The sequence below is a fragment of the Hyperolius riggenbachi genome, chromosome 2 (assembly GCF_040937935.1).
Source record: "Hyperolius riggenbachi isolate aHypRig1 chromosome 2, aHypRig1.pri, whole genome shotgun sequence".
In the NCBI taxonomy this organism is placed as follows: domain Eukaryota; kingdom Metazoa; phylum Chordata; class Amphibia; order Anura; family Hyperoliidae; genus Hyperolius; species Hyperolius riggenbachi.
The window spans coordinates 541633099-541655449 of record NC_090647.1 but is presented as its reverse complement, the minus strand read 5'-3'; the positions used below and the strand labels follow the sequence as shown (position 1 = coordinate 541655449).

Below are 22351 nucleotides of genomic sequence, written 5' to 3'. Positions count from 1 at the left end.
TATTGATTTTAAAGGGGAATCTTTAAACTGCTGCTATTCTTACACTTTTAATGGCAGAGGCTTCAAACTTGCTACAGTCGGTCATTGGGTGACTGGGGTCCAAATTCACTAAAGGGGCGGAGCCACAAACAGCCAATCAGATTTCCTTTCTGGATAAACTGCTTCCATTCACAAATTTTTGATGCCAGGAACCTGAAAGCTCACAAACTTGGTCATTGAGTGACTGTGTGTCCAGGTTACAAAAAGTGGGCGGAGCCAAAAACAACTTTTACTTGGAAAATATAAACTGTATCCATTCTTACACCGTTAATGGCAGGGTTCTCAAACTTTCCATAGTTGGTCATTGGGTGACTGAGATTAAGATTTTGGAAGGTGGGTGGAGCCTACAACAGCCAATAAAAATTCACCTTTTGATTTTCAAAGGGAATATTTAATCTGCTACCATTCTCTTATACTGGTAAAAGCAGATGCCTCAAACCTGGTACAGTTGGTCACTGGGTGACTAGGATCCAAATTCAGAAAGGGGGCGGAGCCACAAACAGCCAGATTTGTTTATTTTTCAATGGGAATATACAAACTATTGATACCAAGGACCCCAAAGCTGATAAACTTGATAACTGAGTAACTGTATGTCAAGGTTAGAAAAAGTGGGCAGTGCCAACAACTACATTTTTAACATGGCAGGGTTCCCAAACTTGACACAATTGGCCACTGGGTGACTGGGATGAATATTCAAAAATGTGGGTAGAGCCTACAACAGCCAATCAAAATTAACCTATTGATTTTCAGGGGGAATATTCACATTGCTACCATTCTTACACTGTTAATGGCAGAGGCCTCAAACCTGATACAGTCAGTCGTTGGGTGACTGGGGTCCAAATTCACTAAAGGGGTGGAGCCACAAACAGCCAATCAGATTTGTTAGATTGATTTCAGCCATTCTGTTATTGGCAGGGTTCTCAAACGTGACACAGTTAGCCACTGGGTGACTGGGACTAATATTCAGCCAATCAAAATTCACATTTTGATTTTCAAGGGGAATATTTACATTGCTGCCTTTCATGCACTCTTAATGGCAGAGGCCTTAAATCTGCTACAGTCAGTCACTGGGAGACTGGGGTTTAAATTCTGAAGGGAGCGGGCCAAAAACAGCCAATCAGATTTGTTTATTTTCAATAGTAAATTGCTACTTATTGATGCTAAGGACCCCAAAGCTCATGCAATTGGTCATTGAGTGACTGTATGTCGAAATTAGAAATAGTGGGTGGAGCCAAAAACAACTAACTTTTTACATGGGAAAATGTAAACTGCAGCTTTTCTTACACTGTTAATGGCAGGGTTCTCCAACTTCACACAGTTGGTCACTGGGTGACTAGGATTAATATTCGGGAAAGTAGGTGGAGCCTACAAGAGCCAATCAAAATTCCCCTATTGATTTTCCAGGGGAATATTGAAACTGCAGCCATTCTTACACTGTTAATAGCAGAGGCCTCAAACCTGCTAAAGTCGGTCGTTAAGTGTCTGGGGTTCAAATTCTGTAAAGGGGCGGAGCCAAAAACAGCCAGATTTCTTTGCTGGATAAACTGCTTCCATTAGCACAATTTTGATGCCAGGAACCCAAAAGCTCACAAACTTGGTCATTGAGTAGTGACTGTGTGTCCAGGTTACAAAAAGTGGATGGAGTCAAAAACAGATTTTTCTGGGAAATTGTTAACTGCAGCCCTTCTTCACTGTTAATGGCAGGGTTCTCAAACTTAGCATAGCTGGTTACTGGGTGACTGGGATTAATATTCAGAAAAGTGGGTGGAGCCTAAAAATGCCAATCAAAAATCACATGTCGCTTTTCAAGGAGAATATTAAAATTGCTGCCATTCTTGCACTGGTACAGTTGGTAATTGAGTCACTGGGGTTCAATTTCAGAAAAGGGGACAGAGCCACAAACAGTGAATCAGATTTGTTTCATTTCATGGGAAAATACAAATTATTGATGCCAAGGACCCCAAAGCTCACAAACTTGGTCATTGAGTGACAGTGGGTCCAGGATACAAACAGCGGGCGGAGCCAAAAACAAATTTCACTGGGAAAATGTAAACTGCAGCCATTCTTACACTGTTTATGGCAGGGTTCCCAAACTTTGCCCAGATTAATATTCAGGGAAGTGGGTGGAGCCTATAATAGCCAATCAAAATTCACCTGTTGATTTTCAAGTGGAATATTTAAATTGCTGCCATTTTTACACTGTTAATAGCAGAGGCCTCAAACCTGCTACAGTTGGTCATTGGGTGACTGGGGTTCAAATGCTGGAGAGGGGGTAAAGCCACAAACAGCCAATCTGATTTGTTTAATTTCTATGGGAATATACAAATTATTGATGCCAAGGACCCCAAAGCTCACAAACTTGGTCATTGAGTGTTTGTGTGTTAGGGTTAGAAAGTGGGCGGAGCCAACACCAGTCAAATACATACCCAGGCAACACCGGGTCATCAGTGGGTGGAGACAAATACAAATTTCACTGGGAAAATGTAAACTGCAGCCATTCTGTTAATGGCAGGGTCTTTAAACTTTGCACAGTTGGTCACTGGGTGACTGGGATTAATATTCAGAAAGGTGGGAGGAGTCTACAAAAGTGAATCACACTTCACCTATTGCTTTTCAAGGGCATATTTAATTGCTACCATTCTTGCACTGTTAATGGCAAAGGCCTCAAACCTGGTACAGTTGGTCATTGGGTGACTAGGGTTCAAATTCAGAAAAGGGGGTGGATCCACAAACAGCCAATCAGATTTTTTTCATTTAAATGCAAATTATTGATACCAAAGACCGCAAAGCTCACAAACCTGGTCAGTGAGTAATTGTGTGTTAGGGTTAGAAAAAGTATGCGGAGCCAACACCAGCCAAATACATACCCGGGCAACGCCGGGCAATCAGCTAGTACAGAATAATAATATGGTAAGACATTAGACTATGACTATGGTAGGATTAGATTGTGAGCTCCTCTGAGGACAGTCAGTGACATGACTATGTACTCTCTAAAGTGCTGCAGAAGATGTCAGTGCTATATAAATACAGAATAATAATATGGTAGGACATTACGCTATGACTATGGTAGGATTAGATTGTGAGCTACTCTGAGGACAGCCAGTTACATGGCTATGTACTCTGTAATGTGCTGCAGAAGATGTCAGTGCTATATAAATACATAATAATAATATGGTAGGACATTAGACTATGACTGTGGTAGGACTAGAGTGTGATCTCCTCTGAGGACAGTCAGTGACATGGCTGTGTACTCTGTAATGTGCTGCAGGAGATGTCAGTGCTATATAAATACATAATTATATTGTAGCACATATTAGACTATGACTATGGCAGGGTTAGATTGTGAGCTCCTCTGAGGACTGTCAGTGACATGACTATGTACGCTGTAATGTGCTGCAGGAGATGGCAGTGCTATATACATACATAATATTAATATGGTAGGACATTAGACTATGACTATGATATGATTAGATTGTGAGCTCCTCTGAGGACAGACAGTTACATGGCTATGTACTCTGTAAAGTGCTGCAGAAGATGTCAGTGCTATATAAATACATAATTATATTGTAGCACATATTAGACTATGACTATGGTAGGGTTAGATTGTGAACTCCTCTGAGGACAGTCAGTGACATGACTATGTACTCTGTAAAGTACTGCAGAAGATTTCAGTGCTGTATAAATACACAGTACAGTAATATAGTAGGACATTAGATTAAGGCTATGGTAGGATTAGATCATGAGCTCCTCTGAGGACGGTCAGTGTCATTATTATATACTCTGTAAAGTGCTGCAGAAGATGTCAGCGCTATATAAATACACAATAATAATATGGTAAGACATAAGCCTATGACTATGTTAGGATTAGATTGTGAGCTCCTCTGAGGACAGTCAGTGACATGGCTATGTGCTCTGTAATGTAGTTCAGAAGTAGTCAGTGCTATATAAATACATAATAATAATATGGTAGGACATTAGACTATGACTATGGTAGGATTAGATTGTGAGCTCCTCTGAGGACAGTCAGTGACATGACTATGTACTCTGTAAAGTGCTGCAGAGGATGTCAGTGCTATATAAATACATAATAATAATATGGTAGGACACTAGACTGTGACTATGGTAGGATTATTATTATTATTTAGTATTCATATAGCACCAACATATTACACAGCCCTATACAGTGTATATATTTATATCTTGTCACTAACTGTCCCTCAAAGGAGCTCACAATCTAATCCCTACCATTGCCATATGTCTATATTATGTAGTGTAAGTACTGTAGTCTAGGGCCAATTTTAGGGGGAGCCAATTAACTTATCCATATGTTTTTGGATTGTGGGAGGAAACTGGAGTGCCCGGAGGAAACCCACACAGACACGTAGAGAACATACAAACTCTTTGCAGATAGTGCCCTGGCTGGTATTTGAACCAGGGACCCAGTGCTGCAAGGCGAGAGAGCTAACCACTACGCCACTGTGCTGCTTGATTAGTTTAGATTAGATTAGATTGTGAGCCCCTCAGAGGACAGTCAGTGACATGACTATATACTGGTAGCCCTGGCTATACGAACACCTTATGTCTGGACATGCCATTACAAATGTCAAGTCCAGCCTGGTGATGTCATTATGGCGAAGAAGGCAATGAGGATGGAGACCGCGGAGAGATTCCTGGAAAGACATGGGATATTTTCGGAAGTGTGGGGTAGCCCTTGTGGCACAGGAAAGGGGTGTTAGTGCTGGCAGGCTGGGGCAGAGAGAAACAGCTGGTACAGAAAGACAGGAGCCTGAGAAGGACAGGATGAGGAGTACAGGGGAAGATAAGGAAACAAAGACATGAGGGCACAGAGGGAACACCCCTTAAACTGCCCCCTTTCAATCACACTGTTTCAGCACAGGTTCAATTGTACAGCACAGCACTCAGAAGAAATGTGTGTCCCTTCAACCTTCCTCCCCCTTTCCCTTTGAAAGCCACCTGAATGTTCCAGATGCATATCACATGTATCTCGCTGAGAGACACTCTCACATCTCCCTGCAGCTGGCTGGCTGAAATGAATGCACAGGGACAGCATAGTGTGATGCACAGTGATTAACAGACTCACTGAGGCACGCCTGTGCCGTCCCGGCTGATTCTGCGCTGCTGACATTACACAGGCTGCTTACACTGTCCTCGGCAGAGGGGGATTGACAAGGCAGCAAAACAAGTCCTATCTCTCTTCACCGCAGCTGCTGAATAACGGGGCAGCAAACTCCTGAACAGTGAGCTCACTAGGCAGGAGGAGGGAGGGCGGATCAGGGCGGCAGCACTGCAGGAGTATAGGAAATAGAAGTGAGGGAGCTACTGAAGTGAGAACTCTCCTGAGCATCTGCAGTTTCAGGTCCTGGAAAGGCCCACATGATGCCTGTAAAAGAAAGGGGGGTGCTAGAGCATCCAAAGCACCCCCCTCTGCACGTGCCTGCTTAAAGGCATACCCACAGGCACTGCTCGGAGTCACTTTAAAGAGGAGCTGTTAGCCGTACTATCTCAGAAAAAAAAAACCCAAAAAGCACATATACAAGTAGATAAATACTTGCTCTACTTATATAACATGTATTGCACTGTCCGCATTTTGATTTTAGTGATTTTTCTATAGTAAAAAAAAAAATCCCTCTTAGGATATTCCATTTTGACTATCTTGAAGCCAATCCTGACATCATTTCCTCCCTTACACTGTCTGTCTATCATTGTCTACCCTCCTACCAGTTTTCAGACACTCTCACCAAGCTCTGCATTAGAAAGTGTATTGAGAAATATTGGCCAATCAGAGAGGAACAGAGGTGTGGGAGGGGAAAACAGCAAGGAAAGAGGCTTCAGCCATTCAGGCTGCATTACCCATGTCTGAGGGGAATATAGAGAAGAAACAAAGAAAAAACTGCCCTGCAACTTCCTTTGTGCGTCAAATGTACCAAATAAGAGCCACGGAAACTGGGGAATTATCTTTTATGGAGAAGAATAGTAAGAGTGATTTTTTTTTTTAACTTTTGGATTGCCTGGTTAGCATCCTTATTACTTGTTTACCAGATAAAAATAAAGAATTGATTTTTGATTTTATGCCTGACAGTTACTCTTTAAGTAAGACTGGGGCCTCCGTAGAAGCGTGTTGGAGCGTGAAACGGCTGTAAGGCAACAGCACCCGAGCACCCACCGCTCACAAGTTATCCAGCCACGCTACCTTCCCCCCAAGGGTATGTTTTTTACTTGTTATGCAATTCTGCATGTCTGCAAGACGCTTTTATCTAACTAATGTGATTGAATAAACAGCCTACGAAGTAGTGCTGGTTTCTCTGCTCTTTGCTTATCTACTGTACCTGTTTACACTTGTGCACCAGGGCACGCTTCGATTTGGCTAAAGAAGGGAAGGAGTGCTTATTTCGCTATATGCTAGTCAAATGTACTTTCTCCTCATCTGGATGGTTTTGACCTAAAGCCAAACTGCATACAATTTGAACTAAATCTGCATGCAAGCAGGAATTCTTCTCACCACCTTATTGCTCATATCCATTCAGTATTACCTGCTGTCCAGTTCTGGAAGCAAGTTGTTCAGCTCATCGGCAGGTGAACAGCACTCAATTTCTTCATGTGTTTTGCTAAAGGCGAAAAAAAAAGATGGTCAAAAACAAAAAACAAAAAAACAAACCCAGCATTAATTTTAATGGGGGATTTACTGTTTCTTTGGACTATAAGACTCACTTTTTCTCCCCCAAAAGTGGGGTGAAAAAAAAGTTACTGTGTCTTATGGTCTAAATGCAGGGAGTTCTTGACTTGTGAACGCCTGCCAATACCAACCTCCAACCCACCGCAATGTCGGGGACTCCCTGTACTGTGCCCATGCAGCGGGGGAACGAGGAGACCGGCAGGAGAATGGGAAGGCTCTATAGCACCCAGAGCCCTCCCTCTCCTTAGGTGAGTATCTGTTTTTTTTATTTTAATACTCACTTCAGACTCCCTTTAAGTAACTAGAGGTGCCCCTGTCTGAAGGGAGATCTGGTCAGTGGAATGCAGAGGGCAGGATGAATAACGTCTCATTTACACTCTCATCAGGACTCTGCATAGAGAAGGAGGGAGGCGCTCAGGGAGGGGAGTGAGCCGCCTTTCCATCATCAGGCGCCTGTAGGCACATGCCTACAGTGCCTTATGGTAAATCTAGCGCTGCTCACAGTGGCGTAGCTAAGGAGGTTTGGGCCGCAGAGGAGGGGAACAGTTTATTAATGATTACAAAGCATACATAGAGCATCATTACCAGCACAGCACCATTGAAAAGCTAATACTGTGGTTAAGGGAGGGCCCCCAGTGAGCTCCTCTGGCCCAAGGGCCCCAGAGCTTGCAACCTCTTCATCCCATATTGCTACGCCACTGTTGACTCATCTGTACTGGGGGTGAAAATAATGATGAATAGATTTCAAAATTGTTTTTTTGTTTTTGTTTTTTAATCAATTTTTTTTTTAAAGGGAACCTGAAGTGAGAGGGATGTGGAGGCTGACAATTTGTGTTGTATGAAATTAAATAAATATGTCTGGCTGTCCTGATGATCCTCTGCCTGTAATACTATCAGCCATAGACCCTGAACAAGCATGCAGCAGATCAGGTGCTCTGACAAGATTAGCTGCATGCTTGTTTTCGGTGTGTGATTCAGACACTACTGACGAGAAAGACCAGCAGGACTGCCAGGCAACTGGTATTTTTTAAAAGGAAATAAATATGGGTGACTCGTATACTTCTCACTTCAGGTTCCCTTTAGGACCCTTTTACACTTGCATTGCAACAACAATGCAAGGCAATGGGGCCTAGCACACTTACCGCATCACATTGCGCAGGAAGTACCCAACTGGCCGCCAACCGGCCACAAAGTCAACAGCGCGTCATCATTGGACTTCTTTAGTGACGGAATGCATGTAAGTCAATGGGCGATGCAAAAAGGTTAAATTTGTTGGCGGCGGCGTTGCGAGCCACTCCTGCATTTAGGAAGAAGTGGCTGCAGAACAACGTAAATAGGACAGGAAACCTGGGAGCCCCAGTGATGTATTTCCTGTCCAGGATTGAGTACGTCACACAGGGAGGGGTGGCAAGGGTCGTGCGGTGAGGAGCAACGTGAATTCATTTATTTGAATGAGGTTTTCTGCTTTGCGGTGTGTGATGCAATGGGGCGGAGCATCACCTCGCATCACTATGGCCAGCTGAAGAAGACAGTCCCAGAGAGCATCGGCGAGTACCTGAGATGGAGACTGAAGAAAAAAAATATATATACATGGGCTTTCTCCACCCCCTCCAGGCATATCGCTCCCATGTCATCCTCCTCCACCTCCTCGTTTGTCCGCAACTGGTCCAAGAAAATACTCTAGTTGAGGCCAGTCAGTGCAGGCGCAGAACTCTCCCAGCAACGAGAACATGTGCACAGCCGGGCAACGCATGTGCAGTTGCCCCCAGACCGGAAGACTTTCCGGGGCCAATTACAAAAGAACAAGGAGGAGGCGAAGGAGGATGGCTCAGAGGGAGTGATGAGCATGAAGGGGGTTGGAGGAAGCCCCAGGTATGTATATTTTTTTCTTAAGTCCCCATCTTAGGTTTACTTTAAGATTAATGTTCTTTAGTTAATTAACTCCAATATAGAAAAAGTTGGGTAACATTTTAAATTTGACTACATTTATTTAGTTGTGTAGACCTTATTTCAGACCAGTCGTTTAAGCTGAGGTTTTAGAAATCCAGGATTCGATCTTGTGATTATTCTATAAACAGTGTAAAGATTACATTAAGCAGTTTTCAGTTTTGGTACTGTATATCTACCCCCCGAGGGAGGACTGTTCCCGCTCCACCATTATAGATATATAGATATATCTACCTTGCCGTGATCGCCTGCATTCTCATCTCCGCCAGTTAGACTGATCAGTGATGGGAACACAGTTCACTTCAAAGTGCCTGTGATGATGAATAAGATGCCATTGGTGATTGATAAAATAAAAGTGAAAGCATGCACACATGACGTCCTGTGGAGTTCACAGTACATGGGAATAAACTGGGGGGGATCTAATGGCTAAATATTAAAATTGCACTGCAATACACTAAATAAAAAAAAGTACATACCGTAATTTTCAGACTATTAGGCACACCTAGGTTTAGAGGACAAAAACCAGGGGGAAAAAAAAAGTATATATATATATATATATTATACTAAGCCAGTTGCATCCATGGTGAAGGGTCATCTTTTGGATTATGACCCTTTTTACCTCATTCCCCCTTGTACCTCTCCCTCTCTCTCTATATCTGCCTCTGTCCCCCTTGTGTCCTCCTCTATGCCCCTTTGTGCCCCCCTTGTGTCCTCCTCTATGCCCCTTTGTGCCCCCCTTGTGTCCTCCTCTATGCCCCTTTGTGTCCCCCTTGTGTCCTCCTCTATGCCCCTTTGTGTCCCCCTTGTGTCCTCCTCTATGCCCCTTTGTGTCCCCCTTGTGTCCTCCTCTATGCCCCTTTGTGTCCCCCTTGTGTCCTCCGCTATGCCCCTTTGTGTCCCCCTTGGGTCCTCCTCTATGCCCCTTTGTGTCCCCCTTGTGTCCTCCTCTATGCCCCTTTGTGTCCCCCTTGTGTCCTCCTCTATGCCCCTTTGTGTCCCCCTTGTGTCCTCCTCTATGCCCCTTTGTGTCCCCCTTGTGTCCTCCGCTATGCCCCTTTGTGTCCCCCTTGGGTCCTCCTCTATGCCCCTTTGTGTCCCCCTTGTGTCCTCCTCTATGCCCCTTGCGTCCTTAGGTGAGTATCTGTTTTTTATTTTTAAAATCCACATCAGTGTCGCTTTAATACAGAGATTCCTCTAGCTACCTAATACTAAGGGGCACCTCTTTGCCAGAGCTATCCTCAATACTGAGGATAGCTCTGGCAGTGGCTACCTAATACTAAGGGGCAGCTCTAGCTACTTAATACTGAGGGTACCTCTGGCTTCCTAATACTAAGGGGCACCTGTAGCTACCTATGACAGGCAAGGGAAGTAAGGGAAAAGTGACAGCTGGGCCAGCCAGCACACTTGGGGCTTGACTCACTAAACCGTGATAACTCAAATATCACACCTTATAAAAGTTAACACGCCTTATCATAGTAGCATAGCGAGCTCTACGAACTTATGCCAGCTAATTGGCAATGGCAGTTTTCCTGCCCTGAGCCCCTGCAGGTTCTTAGCACTTGCTATGCCACTTTGATAAGGCATGAAGTGGACCCAAATTAAAAATACAAGATTTCAGAAATAAAATCTATTTTCTACATTATAATAATAAATACCGGTAGCAGCCTTTTTTCAGCTGCATGATGACAAATATTAAATAGTTTACATTTATTGGAGGAACCCCTTCCTTTCCTTTCATATTGCCGGGACAGGATCCAGCAAACTGGTGGAGTAGGTGGTGTCCAGCAAAGGAGGAATTACTAATGGCTGCCACCTGTATAACCCTAGTTATGAAAAGAGAAGGGTGAAAAGCATGCACTGAAATGCTCATAGGCTTGAAGGAGTGTTTATTTATCTTTGTATGTGTCAGAGTGGTGCAACTAAATATTTTGAATTAAAAAAATGTTTGGTTTGGGTCCGCTTTAACTTTGATAAGGTGTGATATCTTGGATAAGGTGTGATATCTTGGATAAGGGTCTCGATTCACTAACCGGTAATATCTCAGTTATCATGTGTTAAGGCTTTGCATGGAAAACTTGCATGCTAAGCATTTTGCACCTGCAAAGTTTATGCCGTTTGCGTACTAAGTTTTAGCGCGTTTATGCCGTTACGCTGTACGCACAATAAGTGCACTTTGCACGTGATAACTAAGGCGCTTTGCGTGTTAACCTATTAGAGTGTATGCTTTAGCACGCCCGAGCTAAGCTGGTTTGCATGCGATGTAATGCAAGATAATCACTCGGTCATTAGTTTACGCATGTAAAGCTTTGCCTTTATGCGCATGATATCACGTGCAAAGCAGCTTTGCACGGGCATGCTAAGTATTAGCACACTTTTGTGACTCAAGCCCAAGGTGTGATATCTTTGATAAGGTGTGATATCTGAGTTATCACAGTTTAGTGAATCAACCCCTTGCAATGCGGTTCAGCAGGGGTTTGTAGGTTCATGGAGGATGAAGTCTAGGGTGCCAGGACATGTGTGCCTATAGGCTCCTGTGATATAAATCCAGGCCTGACTGTGAGTCAACCTTTCCAAATACAAAATGGGTGAATAATGATTTTTACATACAACTCTTAAAAAAGTATTTCAAATCTCTTTTGGCATAAAGTAAAGTCATGTATCTACATACCCTTCAATGACATGAGAGTCCATGGGGGTGGTGAAGGATGGAGCTTTGAATGCTTTTGCATCATTTTCCCCAGATGCCCCGATGGTCTGTTGTTCAGAAGTCATTTCGATAAGGCACCTTCTACAATTTACTAGCAGCCCTTAATGCGATGAGCAGCCCATGTCCTGCAGGTTCAGTGAGCTTCCTGGACTCGGCGAGCGTTAAGGCACGACGTACATGTTCAAACAGCTAAAAGAGTTTCAAGTGGGGGAGGGACTTCGTCCTGAAAGTCGCCCAGCCTGTTTTGGCAAAGGTGAGGTAAGCAAGCTGCATTTGTTGTCACTACTTGTGGGGAAAAGAAGAAAAAAAAAAGTTAATGTATGTTTTATTTTTATAGTATTTGGGTTATCTGCTTCTTAGATATATCTACATTTTTGCTGTAGGCAAACTATGGGCAGGTTGGGCAGAATGCAGATTAACATTCCAAATTCTACATTGCAAAATTTTTGTAATACAGTATAAGAATACATGTGTATTGCTATAAAGATCCAGGGGACTTTTATAAGCATTTATGCCATATATTTTGAAACAGAGCATGAAGTGGTTAATCAGTAGTATTCATTTACAGCCAGAAAGGAAAGAGCACAATTTACCTGTTTTTAGCGTTCACATTTATACATTTTATGCCCCTAAGCAAACTTTGTCGTTGTTCACTTTACATTTGCAGCAGCCCCTCCCAATTCCATGAGCAGAAGCCGCTCCCATTGTATGTACAGCAATTCTCTTCTGTGTATAACATCCATGTATAGCAGCAGCCCCTCCCTTCCATCTTCCTAGCTCCCAACTGTCCGTTTTTCAGAGGGACAGTCCCTCTTTGGGAACCCAATCCCCCTGTCCCTCTTTCAGGGCTCATGTACAGATCTATGCAAAGACATAGCGCCCAAGTGTCCCTCTTTTGGAGGGACAGTCCCTCTTTGGGAACCCTGTCCCTCTTTCCTCCTCATTTGTCCCTCTTTCAGGACTTTGTCCCTCTTTCTATGTAAATATATATATTTATCTACTAAAAAATGTGTTTGATTGACTCTAAAGTTCATTCCCTTCCTTTAAATTGATATATTACTAATTGTAAAATGTTACTATGAAGGAACATGAACCAGGATAGAAAGGACCAGTGTGGTTTGAATTATAAAACAACATATTTTTCTCATGAAATCTTTATGGTATGCGTGGCTAGGGATGTGAACAGGGGTGTGGCAGGGGCGTGGCTTAAGTGCCCCTCTTTCTCATCTCAAAAAGTTGGGAGGCATGCAAAGATATGTATTTTTCTACTGAAATAATGTGTTTAATATACTCTAAATTTTATTTCTATCATTTCTATTGATATATAATTCTTATTTTTAAATGTTACAATAAAGGAGAAGTAATGAAGATAGAGGATCAGTGTGGTCTGAAATATAAAACTTTGTCTTTTGCTTGGGAATTCTTTCTGGTATCCCTGACAAGGGGTGTGGTGTGGGCGTGGTTAGAGGTGTGGCAGGGGTGTGTCTTAAAGTGTCTCTCTTTCTTATAACAATAACAATAATATTTATATAGCGCTTTTCTCCCTGGGGACTCAAAGCGCTGTGACCCTGCATTATGCAGTCTCCAAGGCTAGGGAAAAGAGGTGAGTTTTTAGCCTTTTTTTAAAGCTGTCCAGAGAAGGAGCCTCTCATACTGATTGTGGAAGTGAGTTCCATAGAGTAGGGGCTGCATAGGAAAAGGCCCGAGCACCAAATGTTAAGTGTATCCTGGGAATAACCAGCTTCATCTTGTTGGCAGAGCGGAGGGTGCGTGGAGGGGCATAAAGTTCCAATAGATCCGCTATGTATTTGGGTCCCATGTGGTGTAGAGCCTTGAATGTCAGCAGGCAGATCTTAAAATTGATTCTCCATTTTACTGGCAACCAGTGAAGAGTTTGCAGTACTGGGGTGATGTGTGAGCTGCGGGGGGCATGGGCTAGGAGTCTGGCTGCAGCATTCTGTACTAGCTGTAAGGGGCGCAGAACCTTATCTGTAGATCCGATTAACAGGGCGTTGCAGTAGTCTAGGCGGGAGGATACAAATGCGTGAACCAGGGCAGGTAGGTCTTCAGCTGGAATAAGGTGTTTGATTTTCGCTATATTTCTTAGATGGAAGAAGGAAGACTTGACAACAGCTGATACCTGCTGTCTGAGTTTTAGATTTCCATCCAGGATCACCCCAAGGTTTCGCACAGAGTCTTTATACTGTACAGTATCTCCCCCAATTGCTAGTTTGAGGTGGTGAGCGTTTTGAACTTTATCCATCATGTGTGGACCACCTACCACCAACACCTCTGTTTTGTCAGAGTTCAGCCTCAGCCAGCTGGTGTTCATCCAATTTTGTAAATCCACTAGACACGCATTTATGGATGCTGATGCGTCTTGGGTTCCAGGCTTGAAGGACAGATACAGTTGTGTGTCATCTGCATAACAATGGTATCCTAAACCATAGTTCTGGATTATTTTGCCCAGTGGGAGCATGTAGACTGCAAAGAGTAATGGTGATAGTACAGAACCCTGTGGAACTCCATAGGCAAGTGGCACTGGATTAGAGTAGTGTGTGCCCAGACATACTTGCTGTGTCCTGCCAGATAGGAAGGTCTGAAACCAGCTAAGAACAGTACCCCTTAGGCCACAGTAATTCTTCAGTCGCTGGATTAGTATTTCATGATCCACAGTATCAAATGCTGCTGACAAGTCAAGAAGAATCAGAATTGAGCAATCACCCTTGTCCCTTGCAGTAAGTAGATCATTCATTACTCGGACTAATGCTGTTTCAGTGCTGTGCCTTTTCCTGAATCCTGACTGAAAAGTATCAAAGATGTTGTTATCTGTAAGCCTGGCTTCTAGCTGGTTGGCGACTGCTTTCTCGATAACTTTTGATAGGAATGGTAAGTTCGCCACAGGTCTGTAGTTGGTTACAGAATCAGGATCTAGTGATGGTTTCTTCAGGAGGGGTTTTATGATTGCTTTCTTTAGTTCTTCTGGGAAAAGTCCACTTTGCAAGGAGCACTGAGTGATTTTGTGAAGTGCTGGCCTGATCAGCTCTGGGCACTGCATTAAGGATCCAGTTGGGCCAGGATCCAGGTCGCAGGTAGTGGGGCGGAGACTTTGAATGAGAATTCCAAAATCTTCTACACTCAGAGTGTCAAAGACTTGCCATGGTGGTACGGTAGTAGGCATATGCAACGTCCAGTGGTCAATTGATGTTGGTGTAATGCTGGCACGGATGGTAGACACCTTGTTTGTGAAGAAGGCAGAGAATTCTTCACACCTTTCCCTGGAGTATGTGGTTGGGGCTTTTAGGCAGGAAGGATTGCAGAGTGATTCCACTGTGTGGAAGAGTTGAGCAGCACTGTTGTTGGCTGTAGATATTTTGTGCGAGATAAAGTCTGATTTTTTCTTGGTTATTGCTTGTTGGTATTGTCTGAGGTGTTGAACTAGGCTAGATTTGTGCTCCCCAGTCCCTGATTTACGCCACTGTCTTTCTAGTCTGCGCCCTTTCTTTTTTAGATCCATGATGGTTTTGTCAAACCATCCATCCATGATGGTTTTCTCAAAAAGTTGGGAGGTAGGCATCTGTATTGCCCCATTGCACCCTCCTCTTCCTTTTGGTGAATCCAGTTCTCCATATCAAGTGACTCTATTAAGCAGAAGCTACCTGGAACAGCTAAAAAGAGTGCAAACATGTTTGCAAAGTGTCTGCTATTAGTAGCCGCAGTTTGATTAGCAGTAGCCCAAATTTGCTTGGGTATTAAGTTTGGGGGTGGCGTTAAGGGGGTTATGGTAAGTTGCCCACCAGGGGTGGGTTACGGTTAGGAGGCACCACCAGGGGAGTTCTGTGTGAGAGTAGGGAGACGTTAGGTCCAGGCCGAGGCAGAGGCTAGAGAGGCTCCAGCCTCAGGGCACAGTGTAGGAGGGGGCACACAACTCGCTCAGCTATCATTCCCCTATTGTGTATGAAGCAGAGAGAAATAAATGTAAATAAAAAGGGGATACATGGCAGTGACTGCAAGCCAGATAAATAGAGATTAAGGTGTTGGGGGGGGGGGGGGCGTTGGAGGCACTGGGGCACCTCTAGTCTAATACCAATTAGTGCGTGAGGCTGGGGTAGGATGGATGGAGGGGCGCACTTTGGTGTCTCAGCTTTGGGTGCTGGAGAGCCTTGCCCTGGCTCTGGTTAAGTCATAATCAATATAGTGAAATATCAGTAACATTTGCCGATATTTCTGACCTGCGCCCTTTAAAGTGGACCTGAACTCTTGCACAGATCCGAAGGAAAGCATAGAGAAATGCAGCCTGTATGTACAGTATTTGGAGAGTTACGCCTGTCTAATTCCCCCTCATCTGAGACAAATCACAATTGCAATTTGATCTCTCAACTGGCTGCCCTGGAAGAACAGCTAATTTGTAAACACAGGATGGTAACCCTATGTCTGCTTCCATGAAAGCAGAAAGTAGATACTGCAGATTTATTGCAGGATTTGTATCAGCTGTAACAAATACATTTTTTTCTTTAAAAGGTCATTGTGCTGTTGCTTATCTTTTAGAGCAGAGAAGAAGTTCTGAGTTCAGGTCCGCTTGGTACCTTTTTTTTTTTTTCGCTTAACCACGTGCCCAAATTAGCTTGAATGTGCTCAGAGCTACCCCACCCTTCTCCCCAGCAACCTCCATAAGGTGCCAGCAATCTTAGATACTCACCCTGTCCCTGCTTCGAGCTGATGCATTCTGAAGTTTAGTATTCAAGAGTTTGGATCTTCAGAACATTGAGTAAAAAATCCTAAAATGCTGTTCTCCACTGACCATAGGCGGTAATTCCTTTAGCTGCTATATAGGTAACTACCTGGCATGAAATTCATCAGCAGCCACTGGCTTTGGAAAGAAACAGAGCCAATCAGTGAACTTTGCATATCAAAAGAATATTTTTTAACCTATATTTACTTTTCAGGAAACTGGACTGAATTTGAACAAGAAAAAGAAGTACTCCTGCAAAAGGACCAAACTGTGCAGAGTCAATGGAAAAATAGTTCAATCTTTATTTAGGACAAAAATTTCCACATACAATTTAAAAGCAATTAAAACAAAGCTGTCAGCAAACTCTTTTGCATAGGTAACAACTAGTTGTTTTTTGTTTTTTTTTACTCTTGCTATACTGGAAAACAGAAAGACTTCAGAGGGTTACTTACTAGGGCTAGTATTGTATGTAGCTATGTTTCTCTCATCAAGTCACTTTAGGTACATTTTAATTGCTTTGGCTTCCCGACCTTAGAAGTTGTTCCTGTCCAGGAGCCATGGTTTGAGAACCCTGAACCTCGGTGGCATGCAGTAGATTTCTTAGATTTCTGCAGCCTGCATGTCACTATTTAGCCATTTGGGCTGCGTCTTACCACCACAACGGAAGCTGCAGCCGAATCAGAAATGGCCGTGGCTCCTAGTGGAAAGTCATATCTTTTTTACAAGGTTTTACTTCCTTGTTGTAGTAGCAGCACACCCCTTACCTATGGGTTGGAGGAATTAGGGGGGGGGGGGGGGGGCGGCTAGGCTTCATGTTAATGCAGCTGAACAAACGGTTACTGGAATTCTGCATTCATGTGACAACAATAATCAGATAACCCCTTATCTGCTCTGTACTCATACTTGGAGGCACATCCAGGGTGGAGAATGCTGGTCTAGATGGAAGGAAAATATTCTGGATCTGGAACTAGATTATGAAGAGTGAGAAGATATCTTCAAAAACCTCCCCTAGTTGATGGTGTCAGCTAAGGACAGATACATTCAGATACAATTCCAACATAGCATGCCTTACATATTTCAATTGTTTGGGTATTGATTATGCATTGTTATATAGCTATGCAGTTTATGCATAGATTTTTTTTTATACACAAGTGAGTTTGACGTGAGTGGTAGTCAATTGTATTGATCATTTTATATTTCCAATATCATACTATTTCAAACAATGTGTAGAGATGGCCCGAACAGTTCACCGACGGACAGTTCCTGGCAAATTTCCACTGTTTGCGTTCTCGCGAACTGCGAACATATGGCGTGTTCATCCCCCCCTATACATCATCATGGAGCCAAACTTTGATCACTTACCTTACAATCAGCAGACACATGGCAGTCGATCAGCTAGGACCCCTGCCTGGACCCTCCATCCCCTATTAAAAAGCAGCTGTGGTGGCCATATTGGATTCATTCTCTGCTGGCTGCTGACTGTTAATGAGAGCAGGGTCAGACTCGCTGCAGATAGGTATGGAAAGCATTAGCTAGGCCTTTGTCCTTGTTCCTCACTTGCTGTGAAAGCACCCCAAACAGCCCTTTTGAGGGATAGTACAGTGTGTGTGTGTGTGCACTTGCGTACGTGCGTGCGTGCGTGCGTGTGTGTCACTCCACAGTCCACTGACACCCAGAGCTGTGCAGTCTACTGCTATTATTGCTACATTAAGTTGCACGCACAGTACCACTCGAGTGAGTTGTTTGTAGGAATACAATGTGATTTCTGCCCTTTAGTGATTAAAACCCGACTTTGCATCAACTCCGTAATTTTTGGTGCGACTTTTGGCGTGGGTCCCCTCTGGCATGCCACAGTCCAGGTGTTAGACCCCTTGAAACAACTTTTCCATAACTTTTGTGGCCAGAAACAGTCCCTATAGGTTTTATAATTTGCCTGCTCATTGAAGTCTATGGTGGTTCGCATGTTCACAAACATTTGCGGAAGTTCGTGGAAAATTCTATGTTCACAACATCAAGTAATTTTCCCATTGAAAATGGCATTTTTGATGTTGAGAAAATGTTTGCAAACATACTTCGTATTTTCGCAATGTAGAGAAAATTTGGCGAAAACACGTACATTTTTCTGCAAAAATGAGAAAAATCTTTTTTTTTTTAAACTACAAAAATGCGAAAAATTGTTGTGTTTACCGCAAAAACAAAATCGCAAAAAAATGCAACAACAACAAAAAAAAAATCACAAACTTATTACAAAATGATATTCAATGGCATTTTCACTTGAAAGTCGAAGATTCGAAAGAAGAAATTAGTGCAAAAAGAATATCAGTATTTGGGCTCATCACCGGTGCTGGCATCCAACCCCTCTCCTAGTCCCTCATCTCACACTATCATTAACACTCCTACTACCACTACAACTAGTGGTGGGCAGAAATTACGCTTATGTGTAATTACGGATCGCAATTCGCAATTGTGCATCCCAATCATAATGTGAAATTTGCAGATTACGTGCAAAAATGTTGCTCGTAAAAATAATCGCTAACCGTACTTGGGCCTGTAAGCGTAATTTATGCGTAATTGTGGATGCCACCATTTTTAGGCATGCAAATAGAATTTTTGCATTGAATATTTAAATAATAGCCACTCATGTAATAATAGCCACTGGGTAATGAACGCAATTTTTTTTCACATACGAACGCATTGAATATTTAGCTAATAGCCATGCATGCACAGTACATGGCGAATTGATGCTAATATTTTTAAGCAGTGAATGCGAATTACGTTTAAAACCGTAATTGCGATTCACAAATGTAGTATGCTGTATGTAACGTAATTGCAATTACATATTGGCAAAAAATCTACACCTAACACTAACCCCCCTACTACCGCTAAATCTAACACTAACCCTTCTACTACAACTACACCTAACACTAACCCTCCTGCTACCTCTACACCTAACACTAACCCTCCTGCTACCACTACACCTTCACTAACCCCTCTACTACTGCTAAATCTAACACTAACCCTTCTACTACCACTACACCTAGCACTAACCCTCCTGCTACCTCTACACCTAACACTAACCCCTCTACTACTGCTAAATCTAACACTAACCCTTCTACTACCACTACACCTAACACTAACCTTCCTGCTACCTCTACACCTAACACTAACCCTCCTGCTACCTCTACACCTAACACTAACCCTCCTGCTACCGCTACACCGAACACTAACCCTCCTACTACTGCTACACCTAGCACTAACCCTCCTGCTACCACTACACCTAACGCTAACCCTCCTGCTACCTCTACACCTAACACTGACCCTCCTGCTACCGCTATACCTAACACTAACCCTCCTACTACCACTACACCTAACACTAACCCTCCTGCTATCACTACACCTAACACTAACCCTCCTGCTACCTCTACACCTAACACTAACCCCTCTACTACTGCTAAATCTAACACTAACCCTTCTACTACCACTACACCTAACACTAACCTTCCTGCTACCTCTATACCTAACACTAACCCTCCTGCTACCTCTACACCTAACACTAGCCCTCCTGCTACCACTACACCTAACACTAACCCCTCTACTACTGCTAAATCTAACACTAACCCTTCTACTACCACTACACCTAACACTAACCCTCCTGCTACCTCTACACCTAACACTAACCCCTCTACTACTGCTAAATCTAACACTAACCCTTCTACTACCACTACACCTAACACTAACCTTCCTGCTACCTCTACACCTAACACTAACCCTCCTGCTACCTCTACACCTAACACTAACCCTCCCGCTACCGCTACACCGAACACTAACCCTCCTACTACCGCTACACCTAGCACTAACCCTCCTGCTACCACTACACCTAACGCTAACCCTCCTGCTACCTCTACACCTAACACTAACCCTCCTGCTACCGCTACACCTAACACTAACCCTCCTACTACCGCTACACCTAACACTAACCCTCCTGCTACCACTACACCTAACACTAACCCTCCTGCTACCTCTACACCTAACACTAACCCTCCTACTACCGCTACACCTAACACTAATACTCCTACTACTGCTTCACCTAACACTAACCCTCCTATTCCCACTACACCTAACACTAAATCCTTCTACTACTGCTACACCTAACACTAACCCTCCTGCTACTGCTACACCTAACACTAACTCTCCTACTACCGCTACACCTAACACTAACCCTCCTACTACTGCTACATCTAACCCTCCTGCTACCTCTACACCTAACACTAACCTCACTGCCGCTACACCTAACACTATCCCTCCTACTACTGCTACACCTAACACTAACCAACCTGCTACCTTTACACCTAACACTAACTTTCCTACTACAGCTACATCTAACACTAATCCTCCTACTACCGCTACACCTAACACTAACCCTCCTACTACCGCTACACCTAACACTAACCCTGTAATTACGGATCGCAATTCGCAATCCCCCAGGATTTTTTTTTTTATAAAAATGTCTATTTTATTTAAAATTTCTACCTCTCCCCCGACCTGGCAAAGTTGGCATCTGCACCAGAGGGACCCCCGGGCTACCAACTGGGACCGGAGCTGCGGCGAGGACACAGGACGGCTGGCAGGGCCTGCAGGAAGCCCAAGGTAAGTAGCTCTTTTTTTTTTGTTTTAAAGGACGTACGAGGCCAAGTACAGTAAAAAAAAAAAAAAAAAGTTAGCTACATGGATCAGCTTGTAAGGCACGGAGGACGCCGTCCGCGCCCTCCGTGCCGTTCCGCCTGGTCCCCGCCACCGAACAGCCCCCCGAACGGTCCCCGACCGCGCGGCATGATTCGGGCTCCCCAGCCTGTACCAAGATGGCCGCTGGAGCTGCCCGTGGCTGCGCAGTCCGCATAGCCTCGAGTGCGGCTGCGCAGCTCTAAGGCCAACCCCCCGATCCACGCTACTGTTACGTGATCGGGGGGTTGGCCTTAGAGCTGCGCAGCCGCACTCGCGGCTATGCGGACTGCGCAGCCGCGGGCAGCTCCGGCGGCCATCTTGGTACAGGCTGGGGAGCCCGACCCGGGCCGCGCGGTCGGGGACCGTTCGGGGGGCCGTTCGGCAGCGGGGACCAGGCGGAATGGCACGGAGGGCGCGGACGGCATCCTCCGTGCCTTACAAGCTGATCCAGGTAGTTAACTTTTTTTTTTTTTTTTTTTTACTGTACTTGGCCTCGTAACTCCTTTAACCACTTCACATTCCGAGGCTTCTCCCTCCTTAAGATTCCTGACAATTTTGGCATTTCAGTTGTCACTGTTGATATAGCAATAACCTTTATATTACTTACGCCATCAAAGTGATACGCACACAGTTTTATTCAAATCCTACATATGCAACTATATTAAGGTGCATGTGCCATAATGCGACTTCAATATGAAGATTAAATAATGTGCAAAAATGCCAGTAAAGAAGAATATATATAATATATGTGCTAAACCAAGCAAAACATCATGCTGCAATAAAAAATAATTAGAAACAATACTAGATGAAAATGTACAGAGGCAAGGTGAGTGGTAAAGATATGATAGACACAAGATATAGGAGATAGGTCGCAGTGCTCACCTAGTTCAAGCAGTAAAAAGGCCCGGGGACAGCTGCATGGGTTCTCCTGCGCCCGCCCGACTAGTTCCGCCGAAGCTGCAAAGGGAAGGGAAACGTGTTGTAACTGCAGGATGTGAATTTCAGGTCCTGGAAAGTACACGGGGGCTAATTAGGACGTGAACTTCACATCCTCAAATCTTAAGTGGTTAAGTCCTTAGATATATTTTCTGGCTTTCTGGTGATTTAAAATGCACTTTATTGACAAGTTTGAACATATCACGTAGGAGGAAAGTCGGTAGAAAAGTTAATTGCATTATTTAGAGATTTTAGCCTGTAATTCCCCCTCATCTGTGACTAATCATAAGTGTAATTAGATCTCTCAGCTGTCAGCACAGGTATTCAGCAGCCTGCAGACACAGCTAATTTGTAAACTCTATGGGCTTGATTCACTAAACCGTGATAACTCATATCATGGCCGTTTTCGCCCACATTTTCGCGTTTGTGCACAATCACACAATTGCCTGTTTTTACGCGCAAATTATATCATTTTCGCAGGCAAGCGCATATTTGCATGCAAAAACACTATCGTTTTTGCATGAAAATTCATGTTTGCGGGCGCAAACGCAAAAATCTGCGTGAAAACGGGCGT

The 22351-nt window shown here is 43.9% G+C and overlaps 1 protein-coding gene and 1 long non-coding RNA gene across 8 annotated transcripts in view; one reads left to right on the top strand and one right to left on the bottom strand.

Annotated features, from left to right (window-relative positions):
* Positions 1–11582, bottom strand: part of LOC137547307 (transient receptor potential cation channel subfamily V member 3-like) — a 100866-nt gene extending 89284 nt beyond the window's left edge. For both annotated transcript variants that reach the window (XM_068270753.1, XM_068270754.1), the window contains exons 1-2: positions 11349–11582; positions 6591–6665 (exon numbers count right to left, since the gene is read on the bottom strand). In XM_068270753.1, the coding sequence (XP_068126854.1) occupies positions 6591–6665; positions 11349–11452 (179 nt within the window). In that variant the 5' untranslated portion in view covers positions 11453–11582. The remainder of the gene's footprint in view (positions 1–6590; positions 6666–11348) is intronic.
* Positions 1–16487, top strand: part of LOC137547308 (uncharacterized) — a 135837-nt gene extending 119350 nt beyond the window's left edge. For 5 of the 6 annotated variants that reach the window (XR_011026558.1, XR_011026555.1, XR_011026559.1 and 2 more), the window contains 3 exons: positions 6140–6263; positions 11422–11645; positions 16334–16487. This is a non-coding gene — a long non-coding RNA (uncharacterized lncRNA). The remainder of the gene's footprint in view (positions 1–6139; positions 6264–11421; positions 11646–16333) is intronic. The other variant, XR_011026560.1, reaches the window with a different exon arrangement.
* The last annotated feature ends 5864 nt before the right edge of the window (positions 16488–22351 follow it).